Raw genomic sequence first — 26,519 nt, 5'->3', positions numbered from 1 at the left:
CTGTTCTTTACATTTCCTAAAACTCGTGCTCACACTGTTAAATTCTCTAAAATTCTATCCCACATCGACTTAGTGAAGATCCAATCTAATCTATATACGTGTGGATAACTCTCCCCCTTATAAGGACTTTTAAAGGATGAGAACCTATATCTAATATGGTATCAGAGCGGACCCAAGTCGATTATGGTTTTCTCTTTATCTCTTATCTGCCTCACAAGTGGAAGACCGATGTCGTTTCCAGCCCACATCGATGATGGTTCTCTTATCTCTTGCATTGCCTACCCACGTGATGGAAGACCGATGTCCTTTCCGGCCTACACGTTAGGAGGCTTGTTAAAGTCTCTTAAATTTTGTCCCACGCCGACTTGGTGAAGATCCAATCTAATCTATATAAGTGTGGATAATCCTCCCTTTATAAGGCCTTTGAAGGAATGAGTGACTTATTTCTAATACACACCAAATGTGATTTTTATTACATGACGGAAGGAGCAGGCTGCATCAAACACAATTAAAAATTATGGTTTGAATTTAAAAAATCGTAAAATAAATTTAATTATATTCATCATGACCGCCCACATTTTACTAATTGGTACTCTTATGAACTTTATGATTTCTTCACACGAAATATATTTGTGTTTAAATATTTTAGGCTAGTGGGATAAGATAATATTTTAGTTTTTTCTTCCACCCAAAAGTTATAATTATTGGACCCATGTCTAGGAATATTATTATTTATTATTATCCAAAGTCGGGCCCGTCACAAAATTGTTTTTCGGTTAGGACTAAAATTTGTTGTGACGACCGTTAATTGGTTTCAATAGTACTCCATATTTTAGTGCAATATAGTTTGACCGGAGATGTGATTATCTATCCATCATTAATATTCGCTTTGAGTATAGAAATCAACGATTCATATAACTTTTTATAGCCCAATTCAAATCATTTTTGTCACGTCATCATTCTCATACACATACTTTCCCAGTTTCCCTTATATCTACCCATACGTATACTAAATACTAGTACAACTTATTTTATTATTTCATTTTTTCATATTCTTCCAATTTATATCATAATTATTCAGAAAAAATAATTATATTCAGATTTTAATACAAACTTGATCAAATAAGATAGAAATTAAGATAGTTTTGAAAAAATGTTGAATTACTGTTAATGAAAATTAGCCCCACCTCATTGTGAAAGAGACATATTTTAAATAAACAAAATCTAATTTTAATAGACAAATAGAGTGAAAAACAAGTTTTTTTAAAGCTTTATTTTTATATTTTTATTATATGTAAACTTAAAATAAATAATCCAAAATAATACTCATATTAATTAAATATTCTAAATCACAAATTAAAATTCTTAAAATTATAGGAGTATTAATTAAAACCGAAACATATAGTACTATAATTTAAATTTCTAAAATATCTTGATAAAGATTATTTTTGCAATAAAAAATTATTAACATAAAGACTAAAGGCCCTTTTTGGTCCTTAACATATGGAGATTTTTTAATTTTAGTCCAAAACATTATCTTTTGAATTATTTGGTCTCTTACAAATAAAAACGGGTCACATTTAGTCCGAATTGGACGGAAATGGTTAAATTGAATGGTCAACGAATATTAATTGAATTTTGACCGGATTAATATTCAATTAACTATTTTTTTATTTTTACAAATCAATTAATATTCGGCAATAGCGAGGAGAGCGGTCAATCACGACCCCGATTTCAGGTTTCTGCACGATTGCATTTCCGATCTCTTCGCGGATCGGTTGAGATTGGATATGGAGTGAGGGATCGGCTGAGGAAGGAGGTGCTTGTGCCGCTGCGGAAGGCGTTGCAGCTGCCGGAGGTTTACATCGGCCAAAGATTGGGGATCTCTGCCTTACAAGTTACAACAGAGTCGCTTCCGTGGTGATGAAAAACTACATGGAACTATTCTTCATTCGCGATGAGGAGAGGTTTCGTGAGTATCCCGGGAGAGTGAGATCCGGCAAAGCCACAATTGCTGCCGGAGCATTGCTTCCTCACCAGATAATCGAATCGTTGGATGATGAACACGGCGACGAAGTGGCAGAGCAATGTTGGATGACATGGCGAAGATTGGGAAATCGAGGAATTGCCTTGCAATCAATGATGTTTCACAGAGTATGTATGGGACTCCGATGAAGGTATCGGTGGCGCTAGGGATTTTGGTATCGGAATTGAGCGAGGAGCCATGGAAGGGAAAGCTCATCAATTTCAACGAAAATCCACAGCTTCAAAAATTGGAAGGGGAGAGTTTGAAATCGAAAATTGAGTGTTAAAAGTATGGAATGGGGGTATAACACTGATTTCCAGAAGGTGTTTGATGTGATACTTGAAGTGCCGGTGAAAGGGAAGATGAAGGCGGAGGAGATGATAAAAAGGTTGTTTGTGTTCAGTGATATGGAATTCAATGAGGCGTCGGTGAATCCATGGGAGACGGATTATGAGGCGATAGTGAGGAAGTATAAAGAAAAGGGATATGGAGAATGTGTGCCGGAGATTGTGTTTTGGAATCTCAGGGATTCGAGGGCAATGCCGTTGCGGGCGAACCAGAAAGGGGTGGCACACTGCCGTAGTTAATTGAATATTAATCCGGTCAAAATTCAATTATATTCGTTGACTGTTAGATTTAACCATTTCCGTCCAATTCGGACTAAATGTGACCCGTTTTTATTTGTGAGGGACCAAATAATTCAAAAGATAATGTTTTGGACCAAAATAAAAAAATCTTCATACGTTAAGGACCAAAAATGACCTTTAGTCTAACATACATATTAAAAAATGAAGTTTAACAAAGTGAGTACTATTTATTAAATTAGCTTGATGTCCGACTTGGCACCTCGCAAGGCAAGCCGAGCCTCACTGCAATCCTTGCCAAATCTCATACCGTCTAAAGTCACAGGGCTCGCTAGCTTGGACCCTTCTGGCTGCAATGCATCCTAATCAACTGCATCGAAAGAGTGACGATTCGGCCCCAAATTCGTGTTTGTTTATAAATGTTCTAAGCCATTTTCGTTAAATTAATTAGAGGGGAAGAATTTGTGTCACATTATAACTTGGCGCATTCAACTTAATTACACAAACTGAATTCAATGGCATTAACTAAATACTCCTTCCGTTCCCTTAAAAATAGACAAATTTTGTAATGACGTGAATTTTAGTGCGTTATTAGTAAAATAAGAGATATTGAAAGTAAAAAAATATTGAAATAGTGTTAGTAGAAAATGAGACTCAATTTTTTAGTGAGAATTTTTTTCCTTATTTAGAACTGTCTAATTTTAAGGGACGACCCAAAATATTAAAATTAGTCTATTATTAAGTGACGATGAGAATATCAACTACTAAATAAAATAATTTAGAAAATAAGGAAGATCTGGAAGTGAAATGTTGTAGATTTTGTATTAATGGTTTTTGGTATATTTATATGAGATGAGACTATATCTAACTGAATTAAATTGTAATTTTGATTCAAATAAATTAAAAAAATTACTACATCTTAAACAAAAATTATGATGTAAATAACAATTATCCATAATAAACACTAGCGTGTGTTTATATATTATATATTTTGGACAATTAATTTTTGTATAGTTATTAATTTTATTAAAATTACTAAAAGTGGAAAAATAGATAATAGTTGCATCTACGAATACTTATTAGGTAAGCTAATCGGGTTTCAAGTCAATTCTATTTAAATGGCAAGCTAATCGAACCGAACTTTATCAGATTAGAGAAATTTTACCACTGATTTCCTTTTAATTTTGTAGACTAATCGAATAAATCTACACTTTCGAGCTACATTAACAGTTTAACACCCTAGTTTTGAGTAAGCAATTGCCTTTAAATTAATTGAGCAAGAAGGAATCATATCTTTTGCTTAAGAAAATAAATTAGAAAATAAGTGCATTAATATGTGATGATCTACAAGTGAATGACGTAGATTTTGTATTAATATTCTTTGTTATATTTATAGGAGACTGTATCTGACTTAATTAAACTGTAATTACGAATGAAATTTTAGTTAAAATCAATAAATGTGAATTAAATAATTAGTGTATATCTTTACTAAATTTTTAGTCATCACTGATTGGCAGCGAGATGTTGTTTTACGTGTTATGTAGCGAAAAAAATATTATACTTATATTAATTTGAGAGAGTATTTTTTCTAGAGTATTTTTTCTAAAAAATATATAATATACATTAAAAAGAAAGTGTGACAATCATTATAGGAAGTAATACTAATACGAAAACCTAGCGTATTTTTCATATAAACAGTATGTTTTCACTTTGAAGTTATAAAAAAATATACCCAAATTTGCTACTTCAATGATCAATCATTATTATTCCATTGGTCTTAGTAATATGAGTTCTATTTTATTTTTATCATAAATGATAAGATAGCTCTACATTCCATCAACTTATTTCACTCCTATTTTATTATAAAATTAATTTTATATATAAATAGAATTCACGTTCTACTAACTAATTCAATTCAAAAATTTTTTTACATTTCTTAAACCTTAAGCTCTCCACGTAATGGGTCCAGTTTTTCGACTTCCCAACTTAGGGAATATTTTGGGACACATATAATTTTTTTAATATTTTTGGGATTTTGACACGAAGTCAAACCGTGCGCCCAGGTAGTGGGTCCCAGTTTTTCGACTTCCCAACGACATATCAGTAAAAAATAGTACTCCATTCTCTTCTCTCGCTCTTAAATTTCTGCAACATAAAAAGGCAACGCAAACGGATTTTCAGGTGAAATTATGTATGTTTTAATTAATTCTCGAGGTATTCGTGACTTTGTTCGAGGATTCTATCTTGTTTTGCTTCGTTTAGCGGTGATGCGCAATTGCATGTGCACCTTTTTCGTTTATTATGGCGCGATCTGTTGTGATCGTGTGTATGTTTATATTTGAATTCTGTGTTATTTGAAGTTGTTTTTGTGAATTTTTTGTTTATGATAGATGTGTTGGTGGAGGTGGACTCAATTTTTTCTCTAATTTCTAATTTTAATTTTTTATGCCTTGTTTGCTGGCCAATACTGGTGATTAGGTATGCATGTATGAAAGCATTTCATCTTTTTGGGGGAATGTTATGTGTTTGTTGAAAAATGCAGTGAGGTTCAGAGGAGAAAAAAAGAAGAAGAGAGTTTATGGAAATGATTTTTGCTGCATTAGCATTAAAGTTTAATGGCTGATGTCGTTGAAAGGAGAAACTACATATTGCTCAACATGCTTTACTCTTTTACCCTATTTGTGTGCAGTAGCCGCGATAACGTAATTTGTTGATTTGTGTAACGTTTCAGGCTAGATTGCGAGAATCATCCGCCATTGATTTTTTGAGATTCACCCGTGGCGTGGTAAACTTGACCACGTAAATATATAGTGTTCTAATTGGGGTGATTGAAAAATGGCTAATGGAGAAGTTAGAAAAGTCTCCCTACATGATATACATGTGGTAAGTTTTCTGGCTTTATTCGTTTCAAATGCTTTAATTTTAGTTTCGGCTCCAATATTTTTCTCTTTAGAAGCAACAAAGCATACGACAAGGCAAATGTATCGAGACTAACGATACCTTTCAATATTAACTTATAAGAACATGAGCTTTTAGTAGAGTTTCTATCCCCCGGGGCACCTCCATGAATCACGTGGATTTGCTTTAGGTTTATAGAGATATGTTTCAATTGGTACCTTATCTACATTTTGACGCAAAGACCGAATAAATGTGTTTGAAAGTGATTTAAATCGCAGCAAATGTACCCCACTTAGCTCTTATTGTTAATGAAGCGTATTTAAGCTTTTATTTTCATAGGAAATTAGCGATACGTAATTATGAGAAAGATTGTATGAGTACCACAAACTGGGAGCAATGCATTAATTGGTTAGAGAGAATATAGGAGATGGTGACCTGTCAATAGTCTTCTACACTGTGGGTGGCTACTTTTATTTGGGTTAGATCATAGTATATGAAGCAGATGACTGGTGAATTTACTAACATACTGAAATCCTATTTCATATGGATGGATGAGAAGGGTGACACATATCTTGTTACGTTGATCTTAGCATTTTGAGCCAACTCGACTGTTGTGCATACACTGTGGGTGGCTACTTTCAGTTGTTGTATACCCAGTTATATGGTTCGTACTTTTTTGCATGTATATTTTTTTTCTGATAATATTACTAAACCTTGTGCTGCTCCTGGTATCAGGTTCAAAATCTTATCGAAAGATGCCTTAAGCTTTATATGAGCCACAGGGAAGTTGTGCATACACTGTACCACCAGGCAAAAATCGAGCCTGGTTTTACTGAACTTGGTAAATCTTTTTTTTCTTATTTCCTCCTGCAAGCATGGTGATTATCACTATTTAGATTCTCCATACTACTGAAACGCTCTCTTATTTATGTGATATCCATAACTGCGAATGTATGTGACTTTGTTGGAGTACATGCATTCTAATTCAATTTATTTGCAATCAATAATTTCTCTTAACCTTTGTTCAACGTGGATGTCAATACTAGATATGTTAGACCTGGTTTTATAAGAAAAGTGAAAGAACATGTCTCCAACTGTAAGGATTGAACAAATTATAGTGCCACTTCTCTGTCCTCTTTGTTTTGGACCACTAAAGATCTTCTCTCCATAGGCCATTCATTCCCCTCCTCTTGACTCTTGCATTTGACAGTGTAATTACTAACTCCGTGTCTCTTCTTTTGGAGTGAACTGCAATTCCGTGCCTTAGGCTGCCAACCTTGTCCTAATGAATAAACTGGAAGCATATCTCTTCTCAAGTGCCTTAGTTTATTCTAAGATACTGCTATATGATATATTTGGTCATGATACTGTTTTGTTCAGTAAAAATATAGCAGTGGACTAGACTCGATGGGCTTTTAGTAAGTCTTTTATGTGCTGGGTGGTTGGTGTTTTGTTATTTTTCTCAAAAAGTAGAAAATTAGCATTTCTGAATAGTACTATCATCATAAAATGCATCATATTACTGAGCATGGAGAATGCAGGCTTGATTTCTTTATCAAGTTCTTCATAACTGCTTTACATTCAGAATAATAGAACAAAAACTGGGCAATTTTGCAGTGTGGCAAAAACTTGAAGCAGAAAATCAGGAATTTTTTAGGGCATATGATATGAAGCTGACTGTGAAAGATCAAATACTACAATTCAATCAATTGCTTGAGAAACAGGTTGAGGTAATGCAGCAGATAACTCATAACGGATCTTCATTGACTCCTCAATCCAATGGATCGCAGACTCAGCATTCAAGTGAGCTTGCTTTAAACTATGTCTGAAGCAGTTGATCATAGAGAAGATGAGGTTTCCTATGTAATACTTTTTGTTAATTTTTTTGAAGCACACAACAACTCAGCTTACAGAGACCCACAACCTCATATGCCATCTATAACGTCGGAAAACATGCACCATACAGACGGATCTTACTCACTTCAACAACTTATGCAAGTTGCAGCGAATATGCCGAGGCATGATGGAAGGATGGATTTTCATCCCCCACTGCCGATGGTTCAGAACTCAAACGCAGGAGCAGCAATGCAAGGATTCAACGAGAGGAAAATCAAAACTGAAGGTGTCCATGCAGGAAATTCTGCATCAATGTTTATTTCTGAAACTAACTATGCAGAATCACAAAATGCAATTAGAGAAACATCAATCACTCCATTCAATGGCGGAGAATCCTGCTCACAATCGTTCAACGAGTCCATGATGGAGACGGAGATGAACTCATTCGGTGTGGAAAAAATTACTCAAAACATTAATTCAACAGGCTTGACAGCCAATTCTTATAATAGTACGGGTTGGTCCTCTCTCTTTCAAACACACACACACACGCACGCACGCACACAGCTGAGAGATTTATTTAACCTGTTATGATGTTTATACATTATCTCTGCAGATGTATTAGAGAACTATTCTAGATCCCCATACGTGGGAACTAACAGGATCTCCTTGGATCCTTATATCAGGGCACAAGACCAAGGTAATGTAATGAAATTTACATGTCTACTTTAGAAGGTTTGATCTAAATATTCATATTAACATTTATTTCGTGAGTAGACTATACGAGGACAGAGACTATGTCAGAGGACTCTACTTACAAAGGTTTTGGCACTAATTGAGGAAATTCTTACATAAGGTATTCCTCCTTTAATTTTAGGATTATCGTACCTTCATATTCTATAACTTCAATTACATTGGCCACAGTTAGTATGCTAGGAGGATGCTGTCGAGAGCTCATTTCCACCTCTATTTGGAACTTTTGCTGAGTCGGTCTAATCTTTCATATTTCGCCATTTTGTGGTTGATAGAGTTTTACATATGTAAATAGTTTTTCCCGGAATTAGAACGTAGGCACATTTTGTCGATGCTCACTCAGATAACTTATTAGTTATTGTAGGATTTACAAGCGAAGACTTGTGTTTTTATGTATATATTTATTTACTTGATCAGGCACATCTTACTCATGCAGGACGCGAAGCAAAGAGCCCAAGGCCAACATTGCAGAGAGAGTTATGATTGCATAATGGAGGACGTATATGTTTATATAAATCTTTCATTTCTAAATATTGGCCTTCTTGACTGATAACAGTAGATGTTTAAAAGTTGGATTCCCCAATCTTGTTTGTATCGTATTATGGCTAATTTTGTTATCGTTATTGCTTCATAAATAGAAAATGCCCAAAAAATGTAAACAAAATATGTTCTCTTTTTAGAACCTTTCATTAGTGTTGACCATATTTCTTTTTGGATGTTACATTAAATTGGGTCATTTATTTTCTTTTTTTATTTTATTTTAAGTACAATGCGCTATTTTTTTATTTTTTTTTTCTCTTTCTTATTTTGCTATCTTCTACTTTATTATCAATATCACTTCACTTGACTTTTTAACTATGTAAATCTAAATCTCCGTGCCTAAAAGAAATGCTTCAACACTAATGGATGTAGGAAGTATATTTTATGAAGCGGATAACATTCTAGATATGGGTTTAATAGGGGGACTGAAAATGCTAATTGGCAAAAAAAGGACACAAAATTGAGTAGTACCAACCAATACATGGTTGCATTACCACATTTAGAATAGATAATGAGCTTGAATTTCTTTCATGTGAATATGATATTTTTTTAAGAAAAAGGGGTTAAAAGGGCATAAACCGTCACTCATAATTTCCAACAGAATGGAGTAGTTGAAAGAGCAAACAAGACAATACTTGAGAGATTAAGATGAATGCTATTGTCATCTAGTATGGCAAAGAGTTTTTGGGCAGAAGTTGTGTGCAACTTTGTTTTTGATGAATAAGTGTCCTTCATCCTCAATTGACACTCCTGATGTAAGGCATATCACATTCAAGGGAAACTAAACTGGAGCTCAGAGCTATCAAGTGTGCCATGTTCTCATGTTGGAATATCAAAAGGGAGTTAAGGGCTATAGACTATAGTATGCTGAAAAGGGAATGAAAAAGATAGTGATTAGCATAGATGTCATCTTCAAGGAAGGAGAAATGTCATATCTGATAGACAAGCCAAGGAGTACACAAATTGAGGTGGAGGCTTCTAGCATAGGTCATGTTTAAGAGTCTGAAACCAGGAAAGAAAAGTTGACACTTTTGTACAAGTTGAGGAGCAAAGAAGTCATGTCATAAATTCTATCCATGTTGAATGAATGTGATATGTTGTGCTGGCAGGCACTACCCATAGCTAAAGAAATTGAGTATCGTGAGCTCTCAAATAATAAAGAAGCAATCAGAAACTATGAGAAATATATGTAGCTTAAGGCCATGCAAGAGGAGATAGACTCCATGTACAAAAATCAGACACGAGTCCTGATATTGAGACTAAAACATAATAAAACTGTTGGGTGTAAGTGAATAATCAAAAAGAAGATAAAGGTTTTGAGACTAAAACATCATAAAACTGTTGGGTGTAAGTGGATATTAAAAAAGAAGAGAAAGGTTTTCAACAATAATAAGGTGAGGGTTAAAGCATTGTTGGTGGCAAAGGGAGTAACTGTCACGACCACACCTGCTAAGGATAGTCAATATGGTTGTGAATTGTGACTAGGGAAAGTTAAGATGCATGAAATAAATGGAGAAATAGAATAAATGACATCATTTAACTCAAAACTTAACTAAACTTTAAAAAATGGTACTCCGCCATTCTTGAAAATTTGTCACTTATTTCCATTTTGTCCATCCCTAAAAGTTCGTCACATTTCACTTTTACATTTTTAGTAGTGGAACTCACATTCCACTAACTCATTTTCACTCAAATTTTATTATAAAACCAATATATAATAGTAGGACCTACATGCCACTAACTTTTTCAACCCACTTTCCATTATATTTTTAAAAACTCGTGCCAGATAAAATGGTGACAAATTATAAGAGACGGAGGGAGTACTATTTAATAGCAATAAATAGTCAAAACAAAAAAATTTATATCTCAAACTAAATGGAAGACTTTAGAAAACAAAACGAAACATGACACTAGAATTAGTTCTTTGAGAGTTAACGAATAACGCCCATGTATGAAGACACGACACATTCAGAAGTCATCTAAGCTCAACTCAACATCCGTCGCGCCATCACTCTCAACCTGCACGTAAGGAAAACATATGCACGACCGAGTACTTGATATACTCAGTGGGCACATTGCCAAAACATTTTAATAACGGTTATGTCACCCATACTACATGGAACTTGAGTTTTAACTTTAAAATAATCAAGAACACAAAAATAATTTCAACGACTATGCACTCAACAGACAATATCCTCATTCTCATCAAACATCAATCACATCCTCTTTCCATATTGCGATGAAAGCGTGGTCACGCTTTTCGCCCATTTGACCAGCCAACTAGTAAGGACGGCTCCCGATTCCCTCTGTGCACGAGCCTTGTAGGATTTGCGGCCCTACTCAGGCCCGATTTCATTTTACATAATCATATCTCATCATCAAAACAAAAATTGACATGGAAAAACATATAAACCACTCTTACAACATCTTAATCATAATTTTAAAAGAGTTTTAGTTCAAAAAAAACCCACCTTGCATGCTTATAGGCACAGTTCACAACTTCTTGCTTTTTTCGCAATCACGTATGCACAACACATTTTCAATAATTTATATATTCACGCATTACAAATTAGTTGCTAAGAAAGTACTCATAACGACCATGCATGTCCTAATCGCTCCTTTTACAAGACTTACTCGATTCGTCCATTAAAATAAACATAGAAATCCTAATCAATTGAATATGCAATAGCCCAAATATATACTTACTTCAAAGCTTAGATTTACGACCGTACATTCATAATCATGCATATACGTTCGTGCACACGCACTTACACGTGTACACACAAACGTGCACACACACGCACACACACTCACACACACTCACACACACATACATGTGCGTCTTATATTTCTTGCAACCATCAATTAAATCCTTTTCTTCACTCAATCTAAATGCATGTAACTAAAGAGCATCAATTAAACGGTTTAAACTTGAAGAAGATGAATAAAGTACCTTCTTCTCGAAACAAACGGTGAAACAAAAGAATACTAAGACTCTTCAATGATTCTTTAACTCCAAAGGTATGCAAAAGATGAAGAGTTTTTGGAGAATAATGGAAGACAAAAAATTGAGAGAGATAGGGGCGTGAGGCGTAAATTTTGAGAGAAAGATGGGAGAGAATGAGTTTTAAGGCATCCACAACGGGGCGGACGATAGCTCGTCCGATGCATCGTCTGTCCCATCGTCTGCCACTATAGCACGACGAACAACGGCAAACCCTTTGTTCGTGCCCTATGCATCGTCCGGGGACGTTGGCATCGGATTATGCATCGTCCGCGGTATCGCCCATCCAATTCCGGGCGACGCAGATGATGCGATGTTTTTTTTTATTTTTTTATAAATTCTTATCTATATATACCTCATTTCTCATTCCATTTTTCACACCAATCTTTCTTTCCCATATCTCAATTCTCTTGCTCACCAATCTTTCTCACTCTAAAAATGAATCCCAACGACGACTGGAGTACCTCGGAGGGCATTGCGTTCATGAGGCTGCGGCCGATTGCTTGGCCAAAATGGAGCGTGAGCGTGAAGCGGCGGAGCAGGTCCAGAGGCTAATTCGACGCCGGACCTTTGTCCCTCCGCGAGCACGACTTAGCTCACCAACGTCTGTTTGCAGACTATTTTTCCGAGGAACCACGATGGGGCCCGACGATTTTTCACTGCCGATTTAGAATGCGGCGAGATCTTTTTCTCCTTGTTGTTCACACGTTGGAGACACTTGATACATACTTACAGTACAGATGGCATCAGCAGACCCGGATGAACATGCACGAAAGGGTGCACGGCTTTCCTGGAATGCTAGGGAGCATAGATTGTATGCACTAGGAGTGGAAGAATTGTCCGACGGCGTGGAGAGGCCAATTTACTAGTGGATACAAGGGCAGCCACCCGACGATGATTCTCGAAGCCATAGCTGACCATCGGCTCTGGATCTGGCATGCTTAATTTGGTGTGGCAGGGTCGAACAACGACATCAACGTCCTGAACACATCGTATCTCTTCACCGAGCAATGCAATGGCAACGGCCCGGCCATCGAGTTCACTGCAAACGGATGCCAGCATCATATGGGGTACTGCTTGGCGGCCGATGACATATACTCGAGGTGGCCTATTTTTTTTGAAGACGATCAGCTGCCCAACGGATCGCAAGAGAGCTTTATTTGCGCAACGGCAGGAGGCTCCAACGGCGTTGGGCAATAGTGAAAGGTCTGGCGCGTTTCTGGTACAAGGAAGTCATCGCCGATGTCATGTATGCGTGCATCATCTTGCATAACATGATAGTCGGAAAGGTGCAAGAGTCACCGACTGGGGCGATGATGAAGGTGGATCTAGCTCCGGCTCGACGACCCCGCCCCACGTTTGAGGATTACTGATGGGCTACAATGAGGTTCTAGCGGCACAGGCCTCAATGCGCAACCAACAAGACCATGCCCAACTCATGTCCGACATGGTTGAAGAAATTTGGACACGTAACTGCCTTTGAAATTGTAGTTTTTTTAAGTATTTCGTAGTGTACACTTTCAACTTTCAATAAAATGAATTTTTTTTAAAAAAATATTTGCATGGTTACAGTTTTATTATATATTCAAATACTAATAAAAAGTAAAGTAAATACCAAAGATAAATAAAAAGCTATAGGACAGACTATAGGGCAGGCTATAGGGCATCCCACTGCAAGTGAATTGATAGGAGGATAAAATGCTGATGTGACGGAGGATGGACGCCCTATAGGATGGGCTATTGGGCGTCCCATTTTTTATACTCTTAGCGTTTGAGGTCATCACATATTTATACAGATATTTGAAGAATCAATTCACAATCAAAGAGGAAGAATAAATATTGTGGAACAGAGGGAAAGAGAAAGAGTAGGGCGTGTATGTGGGCGAACATTTTGAGAATCCTCGTAGGATTTGTATTTAATTTGTACTATTATCTTGTGAAAAAAGACATTCGCAAAATAAGAAATAAAATCAATCAATATTGCATAGTATAAGGGACGAAATTCATGGAAAGAAAATATAAATAAATATTCAAATCCTACGTTGGATAGGATAAGGAGTAGGGGTGGGAACTCGGTCGGTTCAGTTCTGACCGAACCGATTAGTCGGTTAACCGACTCCCATTTTTTTCGAAATTCAGAACCGAAACCAAACCCTTTGTCAGTTCGGTTCCTTGAGGAACCGATCGGTTCAGTCTTCGGTTCCAACGAAGAAACCGAACTTAAGTACAATATAATACATTAAGTAAGTAAAGTTTTTAAAAAAAGGACAAAAACCATGATTCCATTCAATCATCAAAAACCAAAATTCCAACAAAGTTTGCAAAACTAAGTCCAAAACCAATATAAACCAACATCATTCATCAAACCAATTTTTACTTTTCTAAAACAATAATAATAAAACTAAAATAAATATATAAAAATTAAATATTTAGAAAATAACGATTATTCGGTTCTAACCTTTCGATTTTCGGTTAAAACCGAAACCGAGATTAGCTTAAATTTAATAATCGGAACCGAACCTTAACCTTATTATTTTGGTTCTCGGTAACCGAGAACCGAAAAATAAGGTTCGGTTCTCGGTTAACCAAGAACCGAGAACCGTTTCCCCGGGCCTAATAAAGAGGGAATTACATATGGTCTGATTTGATTTTTGATTTAACTCCGAAAAGATATGCACAAGGTATTAATTAAATCCACAAAATAATTCTTCCCCCAGTTAAATAGACGATTTTCAAAATTACAAGGAAGAATGATAAAGGGGGTCGAAAATTGGCTAGAGCAAAATAAGGAAGATTTGGTTCGGATATAATTTGGATAAATATCTAAAAAAACAATTTATTAACTCCAAGAATAATATAATTCTTCCACAGGAGGAGAGGGTCTAAAATAATTATGCAGGGGTCATGATAAAATGCATATAGTATCCAATCTACAACTAAGACCAATTCTACATCATTAGATCTTAAAATGAGTGCATGAGATTAAAGCTCACGTATTTCAATAAATAATAGATAAAATATCAATAAAAATATCAATAAAATGGTAAAATAGTCAATCTGTAATGACATAATAATTTTCAAAGTTTTTTTGTAACAACATAGTGTATTATAATTATCAACATAATGACATGGGAATCTCAACATAAGTACCAGAAATATCAACACAGTTTTATTGATATTGTACATGCATTATATTGAGATTGTTTGATGCATTTATTGATATAAAATCTGATTAGCAACATATACGAAAATTGAAATAAAAATTATAAAATATCATCTCCGATCATTGTCGAAACATATGCAATTGAGATATCATTAGAATCCTTATGAATTACCTTTAATTTGATATATTTTTTTATGAATAAATAATTTAAATTGGGATAGTTACGTAAATTTAAAATTTTAAAATGATTTCCATGAGAGAGAGAAAGTGGTTAATTTTAACAACCTTGTATAGAATTGACATTAATACCTTTTAAGTTTATTTAATAAATTTAAAATTTAAAATATAATCTATGTGACATTATTTCAACTACTAGATCTCATAATCTAATGATTAAGATTGGGTCTTAATTTATGATTGCTAATTAGTTAGCAAGATCCTCGTTCCCCATTATGCAGGTACCCTCATAATTAAACACACACGTTGGAAAGTATACTGCATAACTTAATTGCGCACAACTTAAAATAAATAACACAAATAAAAATAAATAATTTCCACATAGGGGACTGATCAATTGCTAACTCATCATTTAATTGCTAACAACAATTAATTTAAGGCCATAGGATTTTAGAAAACGTGTGGTCTAGAATTTGTCATGTGTAATTTTCATTTTTATTAATTAAATCGAAAAAGATAAAAAAAATCCTCCAAATTAGGGTTTTTGATGAAAATGTCAATATAGTGTTTCGAAAATATCAACACAATGCTTTGAGAATGTTAACCCATTGTTTATATTGACATTCTACATGTATTATATTGATATATTTTATATAGTATGTTGATATTTCTGCTGTACGAAAAAATTTAAAATTTTCATTTTTTTTTCAAATTTTAACGTCGGAACATATGCATGTAGTATATCGTTGGAATCCTTATAAAATTATCTTTAATTTGATATATATTATATGAATTAAAAATTTTGAGATTTCTTTTAAAAATTAGTTATAACTAATGTTGTAGTTAATTGACATTAATACTCCTATTGATATTTTTTGGAATTAATCATATGGCCTTATTGACGTTTTTTTTTATCGTATTGACATTTCGGGGTTGATGATCTAGGCCTTTAATTTGAATATCTAATGATTATTATTTAATTGTAGTTAATAATTAAATATTAAGTTAGCAATATAACACTCTCATTTCCATGTGATAGAGAATATAAAGTAACAGAAATTTGGGGCGCTACATTCACACAAAGGTAAAGAGTGGACTATAATGAAATTTTCTTACTTGTTGTGAAGAACAGCTCGATTAGAATATTGCTTGCCATTGTTCCATTTCGTATCATAAAATTAAACTGAACACTACACTACATACCCTTTTTTTCAATTTCAATTTCCATTTCTTTTTCTTTTCTTAATTAGTTATTCTTTTATAAATTATAATTAATTTAAAAGTAAACAAAAAATACTAAATTTATGTTTAAACAACAAAAATGAAATAATTGAAATAAACGACAAATTAAATAATTTAAAAAATATATATTCAACTTGAACATTGTATTGATTTCAGTGACAGAGTTCTTAATCTTTTATTTACAGTATGAATCTACTCTCTTATTCCATAAAAATATGTCATATTTCTTTTTTCATTCGCAGCATAAAATCAATCTATATCTATTTATAATAACCTTTTTTCTTCATCATATAAGGATCTCACTATCAACTACACAATTTCTATTACTTTTTCACATTCTCTCTTACTTTATCAATTACGCTTTAAAATCTCCGTCTAACCTTGTAGTATTATATAAACAAAAATTTACTACTACTAACTATTGGAAAAGTATTAAGCATTAGAACACCTCCAAGGAGAGAGGTAAATAGTAAGGTAAAGTCATATAACTAACATATTTACCTTTTCTTCATGAAAAATTATTTTTCAATGGGAAAGGTGTTTGAGACAGTAGTATTATATCTTTTTCCATTTTGAAGAGATAATTTTGCATCTCCATCAATGAAGAGGTAAAATCTTATAACTACCATATTTGACTTCTTTTCATGAAAAACCATTTTTCAAAGAGAGAAGATATTTGAGACAGTATTACACTTTATGTTTTCAATGTATTTTGTACTATTATTTTATATCTTAAAAAATAATAATGTATTATTACTTTTTAGGAGAGTATATTTCACTTTTTGATAAGATAAATAGATAATATATTTTTTCATTTACCTTTTTTTTTTAGATGATTAAATAAATACTATATATTTAAAGAACTCGAACTCAAAGACTTTGGCATTATTAACCTCTCTACCAATTTTCCCTTCCTTCTTAGAAATGCTTTTAGTGGGCTTTGATTTTCACTTGGTAGCCAAATTGCCAATCCGTCAATACCTATTCTCTCTACAGAGACCACACTCTCCTCTCTCTGTGTGTGTCTCTTGTTGTCGTTGTCTTTTGTAAAATCTGCACTGCTCTTTCCTATCGCAATTCATTTTAGCACTGCCTCCTTAATTTCCAAAATTGCTTCAATTTGACCGCTGTTATGGGGGATTTTCAATAGGGAAAAGGACTCACAGAGAGAATCAATATGAAGTCTGAAGATTATTATTCGGCCCCCAGTGAGTTCTCTCTTCCGCATTTTATCACAACCAATGAACTGATTCAATGTATTCGGCATTAATTCTGTATTTATTTCTGCCTCTATCGTTTAATTGCAGGTTTGCTGTGAATTTTTGTATCTCAGATTAGTTTTCTAATAATATCCCAAAAAATCTAACTTTAGTTGATGACGAACCTTCTATTTTTTCTGGAAAAAAAGGTCCTTTCCTTAATTGGTTGGCTGAAGCTTTTTAAAATACCTATTGTTTGTAGGTCGAGGTTAGCACTAGATGCTCAATCAGTCTTGCATATACAGTTTCAATGAGTTGCTGCTTTTCTCTAATGCTGAAATAAAACTATCTTGTACCTCGGGTTAGGAAATTAAATTAGTGGTTGTAGATATGTTATGGGCGAGTCTAGTTGTTAGGGGAGTGTGGGTGGCTATTGTGGAATTTCAGGATATGTTGTAACACACACATTAAGCGAGAAGGTTATTGATCAGCTAGCAGCTATTTTGTTCCTATTACTATATCGTATTTCTGTATCTTCAGTTTCTAGCTCGATTATCCCATGAAGATGCACAGATTTCCAACTAGCTTGAGACAATGATAAAATCAATATGATGGCATCTTAGAGAGATTATTGACGAGGGATTAAGTAAATGCGGTCTTTGAAGCTTACAGAAGCTCTTTAGTTTCGTTAAAAGAAAGATTGTGCAATGACTTAATGTGGACCTTTATATCTTTTATACTCAATATTCTCACTTTTACTGGGATATCAAGTGTTATGAGCATGATTACCTTTTCTAAGCACTTAGTCTGTCATGGCAGATGGGATGTGAGCATTTTAACTGTCCATATGGAGTCGGGTTCAGCTATATAATTCCATTGTCGAAATCAAAGTAGTTATAATTTACGATAGAGATTGCCATGCAACTCGTAAATCAGTACACAAAGTGTCATGGACTACAAGGCTGTCCAGAATTAGGTCAAATATTAAGTGTTGGTGCCAATGAGGTCGAAGGCATTAGTTTTCAATTGAGGGAGGCTGACAATTCATATATGATCGGTAAACACCCAATTTCATAATTTTACTGTAGAGTTGCATCAAGTTTTTTGCCCTTTTTTTGTCTTTTAAGTAGGTAACTCACTGTCATTGTTGTTGTGTTCCAGTTTTCCAGTACACGCCTAATAACATCTCTAATGTCTTCTCACTCATGATAGTTAACTTTAATTCATCTTAGAAATATATTTAGTGTGATGTTCTTAGGTTGGAATACATATTGTCAAGACAACTTTTTTATCACTTTGAAGTATTAAGATGATCATGTCGAGGAATCGTATTTCCAGGATCTCCTTATTACTTTCAATATTTACGTGTGATTTATAGTTGGCACACCAGACTGGGTTTAGGATTTACGAAATTAGGTATTATAACTTGAATATAGGATCCTCATTATTTGAAGACAAAATTAGCTGCAGTGACTAATCCATCCCTGGTACTGTCTTTTGCATTTTGGACAGATGTAACTACTTATAGCAACGTGATGGACTATTATGCAACCAACCCTGGACCAATTGATGATTCCATTTTAAAAGATCAAGATAAGCATGTTTCAGCTGCAGTTTGGGAGGGACAGGTATTTTCACTTTGGCACTTGTGCAGCTTCTCATCTTCCGTCTTGGTTTTTGAAAAGATTTATAGCTTGTAAGGGTTTATTTTTAATGTTAATAGGAGAGAGGTGCACTTCGATGCCATGAGCATACTTCAAAGCTTGATCGTTGGCTACTTACTGAGAGTCAAATTGAATTAGTTAAGAGGGCTGGATTTGGCTACTTGAGATTAATCCCCGCAATTAGTCTTGATAATCCACTCATATCTGCTCTAGTGGAGAGATGGAGGAAAGAAACTAATACATTTCATATGACTGTCGGAGAAATGACCATAACACTCGAAGATGTTGCTTACTTGCTTGGACTTCGAATCGACGGTGAACCTGTAATAGGTGTAACCTCCCATTATTTGAGAATTTTGATGAAGCTGGGAAGTATGCATGGGGTGCAGCAGCGTTGTCCTTCTTATACAGGGCACTTGGTAATGCCTCCCTTAGATCGCAAAGCACTATTAGTGGCTGTTTGACGCTGCTTCAGGTGAAGTAAAACTAACTCGGTCGGATCTTGTTCCTTTTTGCAGAATGATACATTTGCCCCAAAAATGCATAATGTCACTACCAGGCAATCACTTCAGCAATGGGCATTTATTTAAGAAAAAGTCTGAATTATAAACTGCAACGGTTATGCCGTTCTTTTTTGCAGTGCTGGAGTTACTATCGCCTGAATGTTGGTCGGCCTAAACTTCATCACGATCCTATCCATGAATGTTTTCCTTTTGTACTTAGGTGGAAAGGTAAACAGAGCGGTCCAACCTCAAACCGTGACGTGGTCTTCTACCGTAAAGCTTTGGATTCTCTAAAAGCTACCGATGTGAGTTTAGACATGCTTGCGTACGACCTTTCAGTTTTTTAGTTGTACAATCTGGTCTGTAATGGATCAGTCCTGTTTCTTATTGTAGGTTGATTGGTGTCCGTATGCAAATATCAGCCATACTATTATACCTGAGAGCATCTTAAACCAACTCATTCTCGGAAGATCCAAGACAATGTTGATTTGCTTCGACAAGGCAGAAAGACACCTTCCAGATCGTTGCCTAAGGCAGTTTGGCATACATCAAATGATCCCGGAAGAAGTGCAGCATTGGGAAAGGAAGACCCGTGGTGTTGATGGCGGGGTAGATCTATCTGGGAAAATGGAGGCAGAGATAAATGAATGGGAAAATCGCCGTTTCCATATTGTGGAGGCTGAGGAAGTCCTCGATGAAGGCCAATACGTAAACTGGTACACAAGAATCACGCGGAGGCTGGTTGGAAGGCCTATACCTATCTCATCAGAGTTTCAGAGAATGGTAAGTAAGAAAGCCTCTGCCTCAATTCAAATTATCAGTAGGAGAAGTGCAGCATTGGGAAAGGAAGACCCGTGGTGTTGATGGCGGGGTAGATCTATCTGGGAAAATGGAGGCAGAGATAAATGAATGGGAAAATCGCCGTTTCCATATTGTGGAGGCTGAGGAAGTCCTCGATGAAGGCCAATACGTAAACTGGTACACAAGAATCACGCGGAGGCTGGTTGGAAGGCCTATACCTATCTCATCAGAGTTTCAGAGAATGGTAAGTAAGGAAGCCTCTGCCTCAATTCAAATTATCAGTAGGGTAATATTTATGAAATTTGATATCTTGTACAGAATGCTGCACTGAGGGACATTGCACATGTAGCAGATACCCTCTCGACACACGGAATGGACGACCTACAAATACAGTCTGTTACGAGAATCAGGTACATCGCACACGAATGCCTGAGGGATCATGCTGGAACGTCAACCGTGTCTTTGGACAACTCAGAGAGTGAGGCTGTCAAGAAGATCAGAGGAAAGGAAAGGGTAAGAAGAAGGGGTACAAGTAAACGCAGACGAAAAGATGATCCTGAGGAGTTCTATGCGTCAGGCATGCATATCCAAGTGTATAACGTGCCCAATGAGGTTGATCACGAACAAAATCTGGGCCTCCCACGGATTCCTGGTCACGCCTTATCACCCACTCAGAGAATCGGTGGGGTGATGGAAAACAACGGCACTAATGAAGTTGACCAGCACGAAGTCGAAGAAGTTGATGAAGACCACCTTTCTCATGGATCGGAGGAAAATCCATGCGAGTCCCTCACTAATGCTGGTGTTGTAGAGCAGCCCTCGCTGGGAACTAGTGAGGACGTGACCCACCAGAATGATTTCAGTGTCACAGCGTAGTTGGTTGAACGAAGTTAATTCCATGTCTTTTGAGGTAAATATTACCACACAAAATATTGTTTCTGGCCGTCTAACATATAAAAATCTACTATTTGATGGCATACTTGTGCTTGTGTCGGACTATTAGATAATCATGCTACGTTTTATGGTTTAGACCGTCTTGTTCGGACTGGTCAAGATTTTTTATAAGGTTTTGAAGATGCCTAGTTTAACCTAATATGGATACACTGTATTGTTAGGCACTACTTTGGGGAAAAATCTCATGCGATTCTCTTGATTTATACAGGAAATTTCGAACGGTGACATGTGGCCGACAGCCGTTGGGGAGTTTAGTTTCCGACTTGGTCGGAGATGACAAGGTTCCTCAAGCCGTCTTGTAAATTGAAAGTGTTTGGCCTTCGGCCGTGTTTCAGATTGTAGAACATTGATAGAAATTCTATTTATAAATCAGATTGTTGGTTTGGCTTCTATGACGAGATTTGATTGTGCAATCACTAACTAAACATACGATGCTAAGTGGGAGATTGAATTGAAATGGTGAAGCCTAAAGGTAATAGAAATAGCCACTTTGAGCCTAATTTCGTTCACAATCAAATGAACCTGCGTAAGAGGAAAGGAACCCCTATTAGCCCAAATTGAACATGTGAGTGAGAGGACACAAGTGGAGCAACTAACTGACTGGAGTAGAGGAGATAGGGTGGCCAGGCTGGTAGTTAGGAAAAGAAAAAAATGAGGAAAGAGATTAGAGTACAAAGTAAACTAGAAAAATATATATTATGTGTACAAATAGGCCAAGAAATGCATAACCTGGTCAGAGAAAAAGAAAAAAAGAGAGAAGAAAAAGAAAAAGCCTGACCCAGTAGAAGGAGGTAGAGGAATGAGGCCAAAATGACAAGAGCATATCTCCAAATTTTGTGAAGTCAGAACCATGTTAAGGAGGATGTTCCCATTTTCTCTGTCTCCTTATATTTTTATACACTTAGAATTCCAAACATAGATGAGTTATCTACCCTCATATTTTTTATTGAACTTAGAACCCATAGAACTCTAACCTACATACATAATGACCCACATGCCCCATTACAACCCGAAGAAAGACCTTAAGGAACTATTTTGTGTTGGTTGAACTCAGAACTATGGTACAACATTATGAGTTAACATCTCTAGTGATAAATGAGTGATCGAGTGAACCCAACATCAGGTTAAAAACAAGAGCTATCTTGATGAACCGACAAAATGATCAAGTTGTAAAGGACAGGTGGTGGAATAAGAGGTTGATAGTGTGATTGACCTTGAGCTTGTGGGGATGTTTGCTAGAAAATAAGATGTCTTATGCATATATGTGTTCATGTGTTATGTGATTTTGCTTTTAGTTTGAGTCTATGTGTGTTAGAGTCAATATAGCCTAGTTTTTTTAAGTTTAGAGTCGGTCAAGGGAACCATGCATATGAAATCACGTGATCTCTTTTTATCTTGTCTTTTATACTTGAGGACAAGTATGGTTTAAGTGTGAAAAGTTTGATAATGCTCATTTTCATGCATTGACTTTTGGGTGATATTAAATATTTCGTGGGGAGATCATGCACAGATTGTGAGTCTAAATGTGCAGGATAGCCGCTGAATCAGTTAGAAAGTGTAAACGGGCCAAGCAGATGGAAATGAAGCAAAATAGAGCAAAAATTGCATAAATATCGGCAATTGATCAAGAAGAACCATCTTCAAGAGAGCCGACGTTGCAAAATGAAGCATAAAGTAGGTACATGACCAGCAAATAGACCCTTGCTTCAAGGGGAAAAACGTCAAATCACACGAGAAATTCCTAGGAATTGTAGCTCATGGCTGTCCTATAAAAAGGGAGATCAACATGAAAAAAGGAGAGGTGGACATGAGAGAGTTCGGTAGTTAGCTAGAGTCTCATCCTTTACATTCACTCCAGATCCATGGCGTCGTTCGAAGGAGGTTCAGCATAGTCGGAAATCACCGTCGCAACCAGTTAGATCCATTGCTCTTAGAAGCAAAAACAATCTTATTTTAAGCTTTTGAATGTTTTTATCTTTGTGTTTTGTATTCAGACTTTCAAACTTGGTTATCTTTAGCTTATTTGTCATTAGTCGTCGCATCTTTCAATTTCGCCTTTATATCACGAGCAAATAAGCTCTATTTTCTTTCATTTTGTTCGTTTGAGATTCATGAGATGCTTTGTTTTAGTTGCTCGAAGAAGATGAAGTAGAGAAATCATCTTAGAAAATCAGATTCACGATTCTAATTTTACTTTTATACTAAGTTATCTTTTAGCTTTATTCCTTTAGGTTGGTTAGGGAAATGTGGTCCCTTTTTACTTTTCATGCATGTCTCTTCCATTTTAGGTAAAGGTGGTCCACAATCGTTCAAGTCAGGTGCTCTTGTTTGTCCCATTTTCGAATCATAGTGTCCACTAGGTTTACGTGTTCCTTCTAGTTCAGATATATTAGTTTGTCGTTTTCGAGTTCTTTAGTCTAATTGGCCAGTTATGTATAATTTTCTAGTTTTATACTTATTTCAAAGTCAAGTAGGTAGCTCTTCTTTCTTTTTTCTTTTTTTTTTTTGTGGCCAGTTAGGTCTTGCGTGGAAACAACCAACCCATTTCCAAAACATCCAGGCATAATGTTCTCGCTTCTTGTTCATCCTTGTGGGATTCGATCATTTCTTCTCTTCCTTGTGGTGGTCCATAGTTTCGTGGGCTAAGGTTTTGAGGTGTCACTCGGATTAAGTGTCATACGACACGCAAATAGGACTACGGATTCTGCTAGATCCATTCACGTATTCCTCATGCACTTGCACGAACATGGATAGGTTAGTCAGTCTACTGGATTAGTCTTTGATATTTATCTATAATCTGACATGTACACTCGGGCAGCTTCAGAATTTTTGTAAGTTCAAAAACATATAAAACCACTCAAAACTAAGGGGGTAAAAATGGTATATTTAATTCGCACCAACAGACATAAAGTACGCGAAATGTGTCCCTCAAATTGGTTGAGATAAGCACACGCATCCCACACACGAGCGCATGGACTGTGCAAGCGTGATTGTACGTGTTGCGGCATGCAAACATGTTGTGTCAGTAGCTTGCAATATCATGTCTTGTATAGTAGCGTATATTACAAGCATTGGGTTGTAATTACCGCAAAGATATGTAATGCGAAGTTGTATAAGTGATTAATTTTCCTTTTTTAGTTTTTCCATAATAAATGATTGATTTTATTTTTAGCTAAAAACAAAACATCTAATCACTCTTACTTTACATTATCTTAATTTATCATCCATCCTACTTTATTGTCACCATTTAACTGAATAACTATCATTTTCTTAAATCATGTGCTGACAAGAACTCAATCACATATTGTGGGATGGAGGGAGTACTTCATTCATCCCGATCTAAGTGAAACAATTCTATTTTGGTTCAAGATTTTACATAATGATGTTTAGTAAATTAAAATATACTCCCTCCGTTCCACTTAAAATGAAACATTTGGAAATCGGCACGGGATTTTATGTAGTGTTGTTTTGTGAGTTAAAGAGAGAGAGTAAAGTAAAGAGATAAAAAAGTAGAGATAGAGTTATTTCCATTTTAGGAAACGTTTCATTTTTAATGGAACAAACAAAAAAAGGAAAACGTTTCATTTTTAATGGGACGGAGGGAGTACTAATTAATATAGTATGAGAGGGAATAAAATAAGAAAAAGAAAAGGATTAATCATTATCAAAAAAGGAACTGACACACCTAGTTTCGAGACATTCCATATATTTTATATCAATATGACTATATGAGCATGGCTAGTTTTTCAGAAATACTTTTGAATTTAAATTAGTCACATAACACTAGAAGTTATTAATTGGCAAAATTAAGTACCGCAACACTCTACAAAGGGATCTTAATGGAGGTAGCAAAAAATTTAAAAACTGAATATATGAATCGTACAATTTACCTTGGCACATATATATAGTGAGTACATATTGAAGGTAGGTAACCAAAGAAGAAAATGCCACAAAGGCAAAGAGACACAAAACAAATAAAGGAAGTACACGAATAGTCTGATAACCGAAAAAAACAAGGTACATTGATAAAATACATGTAGGTAAACAACCATTAAATCATAGCCATAAATGCGTTAGTCAATAATTTTCGAGAAAATGGATGTTTCTTGTGTTGCTGACAGTCGACAATTACTAAAAAAATTTTTAAAACAAAGAGAATTTATAACCACTTTACTTGGTGATGTCTAAAATCGATGTATCGTCATACCTGAGGCGGGCGCAAAGGTAAGCATGCTACGCAAAGTCCGTGCATAGACCTCACTTTTGCCTTCTCATCTTCGTACCTTGTACCAACAAGGTTAGCCTTGCAAGCGGCATAATGAAGGTTGGTTGTGTGAGGGTGATCTCTTCCCGTGTGAGCTGCACGACAAAGGAGGAGGAGGCAACGCGTGCCTAACAAAATGCATGTATTTGAGGAAATCACTCATGTTTAGTGATTGCACAATCAAATCTCGTTATAGAAGCCAAACCAACAATCTGATTTAAGTATAGAAAATCTATCAATATTCTACAATCTGAAACACTTCCAATTTACAAGACGACTCAAGGAACCTTGCCATCTCCGACCAAGTCGGAAACTAAACTCCCCAACAGATGTCGGCCACATGTCACCGTGATATTTCCTGTATAAATCAAGAGATTTGCATGAGATTTTTTCCCAAAGCAGTGCCTAACAATACACAAGATTATCCATATTAGGTTAAATTGGGCATCTTCACAACCTTATAAAAAACGCAGCATACCTATCTAATAGTCCGACACAAGCACAAGCATGCCATCTAATAGAATTTTATATGTTACGGTCAGAAACAAAATTGTGTGATAAAATTTACCTCAAAACACTGGGCATTAACATCGTTCAACCAACTACACTGTGACACTGAAATCATTCGGGTGGGTCACGTCCTCACTAGTTCCCAGCGAGGGCTGCTCTCCAACACCAACATTAGTAAGGGACTCACATGGATTTTCCTCCGATCCATGAGAAAGGTGGTCTTCATCAACTTCTTCGACTTCGTGCTGGTCAACTTCATTAGTGCCGTTGTTTTCCATCACCCCACCGATTCTCTGAGTGGGTGATAAGGCGTGACCAGGAATCCGTGGGAGGCCCAGATTTTGTTCGTGATCAACCTCATTGGGCACGTTATACACTTGGATATGCATGCCTGACGCATAGAA

General features: G+C 35.7%; 2 protein-coding genes and 2 pseudogenes across 7 annotated transcripts in view; 3 read left to right on the top strand and 1 right to left on the bottom strand.

Annotated features, from left to right (window-relative positions):
* The first annotated feature begins 228 nt into the window (after positions 1–228).
* On the top strand, positions 229–2,613 carry LOC125189529 (annotated as a pseudogene).
* Positions 2,614–4,733: 2,120 nt separating this feature from the next.
* On the top strand, positions 4,734–8,817 carry LOC125191139. 5 transcript variants are annotated; one of them, XM_048088621.1, is made up of 8 exons: positions 4,734–4,801; positions 5,342–5,493; positions 6,244–6,349; positions 7,126–7,311; positions 7,400–7,852; positions 7,958–8,041; positions 8,119–8,197; positions 8,531–8,817. In XM_048088621.1, the coding sequence occupies exons 2-7, from the start codon at positions 5,446–5,448 to the stop codon at positions 8,178–8,180; spliced, it is 939 nt and encodes a 312-aa protein (XP_047944578.1). In that variant the 5' UTR covers positions 4,734–4,801; positions 5,342–5,445; the 3' UTR covers positions 8,181–8,197; positions 8,531–8,817. The 5 variants fall into 5 exon arrangements, with proteins under 5 accessions (XP_047944578.1, XP_047944575.1, XP_047944577.1 ...); XM_048088618.1 differs by having other exon boundaries at positions 7,400–7,858; XM_048088620.1 differs by having other exon boundaries at positions 7,400–7,858; positions 8,512–8,817.
* Positions 8,818–17,149: 8,332 nt separating this feature from the next.
* LOC125190445 lies at positions 17,150–21,731 on the top strand (annotated as a pseudogene).
* A 4,043-nt stretch (positions 21,732–25,774) lies between these two features.
* LOC125187936 (protein MAIN-LIKE 2-like) overlaps positions 25,775–26,519 on the bottom strand; it is a 9,599-nt gene continuing 8,854 nt past the window's right edge. Inside the window, exons 7-8 of one of the 2 annotated variants that reach the window (XM_048084613.1) lie at positions 26,174–26,492; positions 25,775–25,963 (exon numbers count right to left, since the gene is read on the bottom strand). In XM_048084613.1, the coding sequence (XP_047940570.1) occupies positions 26,208–26,492 (285 nt within the window). In that variant the 3' untranslated portion in view covers positions 25,775–25,963; positions 26,174–26,207. Of the gene's footprint in view, positions 25,964–26,173; positions 26,507–26,519 lie in introns of both variants that reach the window. The other variant, XM_048084612.1, reaches the window with a different exon arrangement.

This window comes from Salvia hispanica, chromosome 5, assembly GCF_023119035.1.
Source record: "Salvia hispanica cultivar TCC Black 2014 chromosome 5, UniMelb_Shisp_WGS_1.0, whole genome shotgun sequence".
NCBI classification, from domain to species: domain Eukaryota; kingdom Viridiplantae; phylum Streptophyta; class Magnoliopsida; order Lamiales; family Lamiaceae; genus Salvia; species Salvia hispanica.
The sequence above is the reverse complement of the archived record's forward strand: the minus strand, read 5'-3'. Positions and strand labels throughout refer to the sequence as shown.

Excerpts from the sequence above, each read along its gene's own strand:
- LOC125191139 (XM_048088618.1), top strand. The coding sequence starts at position 5,446 with ATGGCTAATGGAGAAGTTAGAAAAGTCTCCCTACATGATATACATGTG. Across the intron at positions 6,350-7,125 it reads GCCTGGTTTTACTGAACTTG|TGTGGCAAAAACTTGAAGCA; the intron begins GTAAATCTTTTT and ends GCAATTTTGCAG. Across the intron at positions 7,859-7,957 it reads CAATTCTTATAATAGTACGG|ATGTATTAGAGAACTATTCT; the intron begins GTTGGTCCTCTC and ends TTATCTCTGCAG.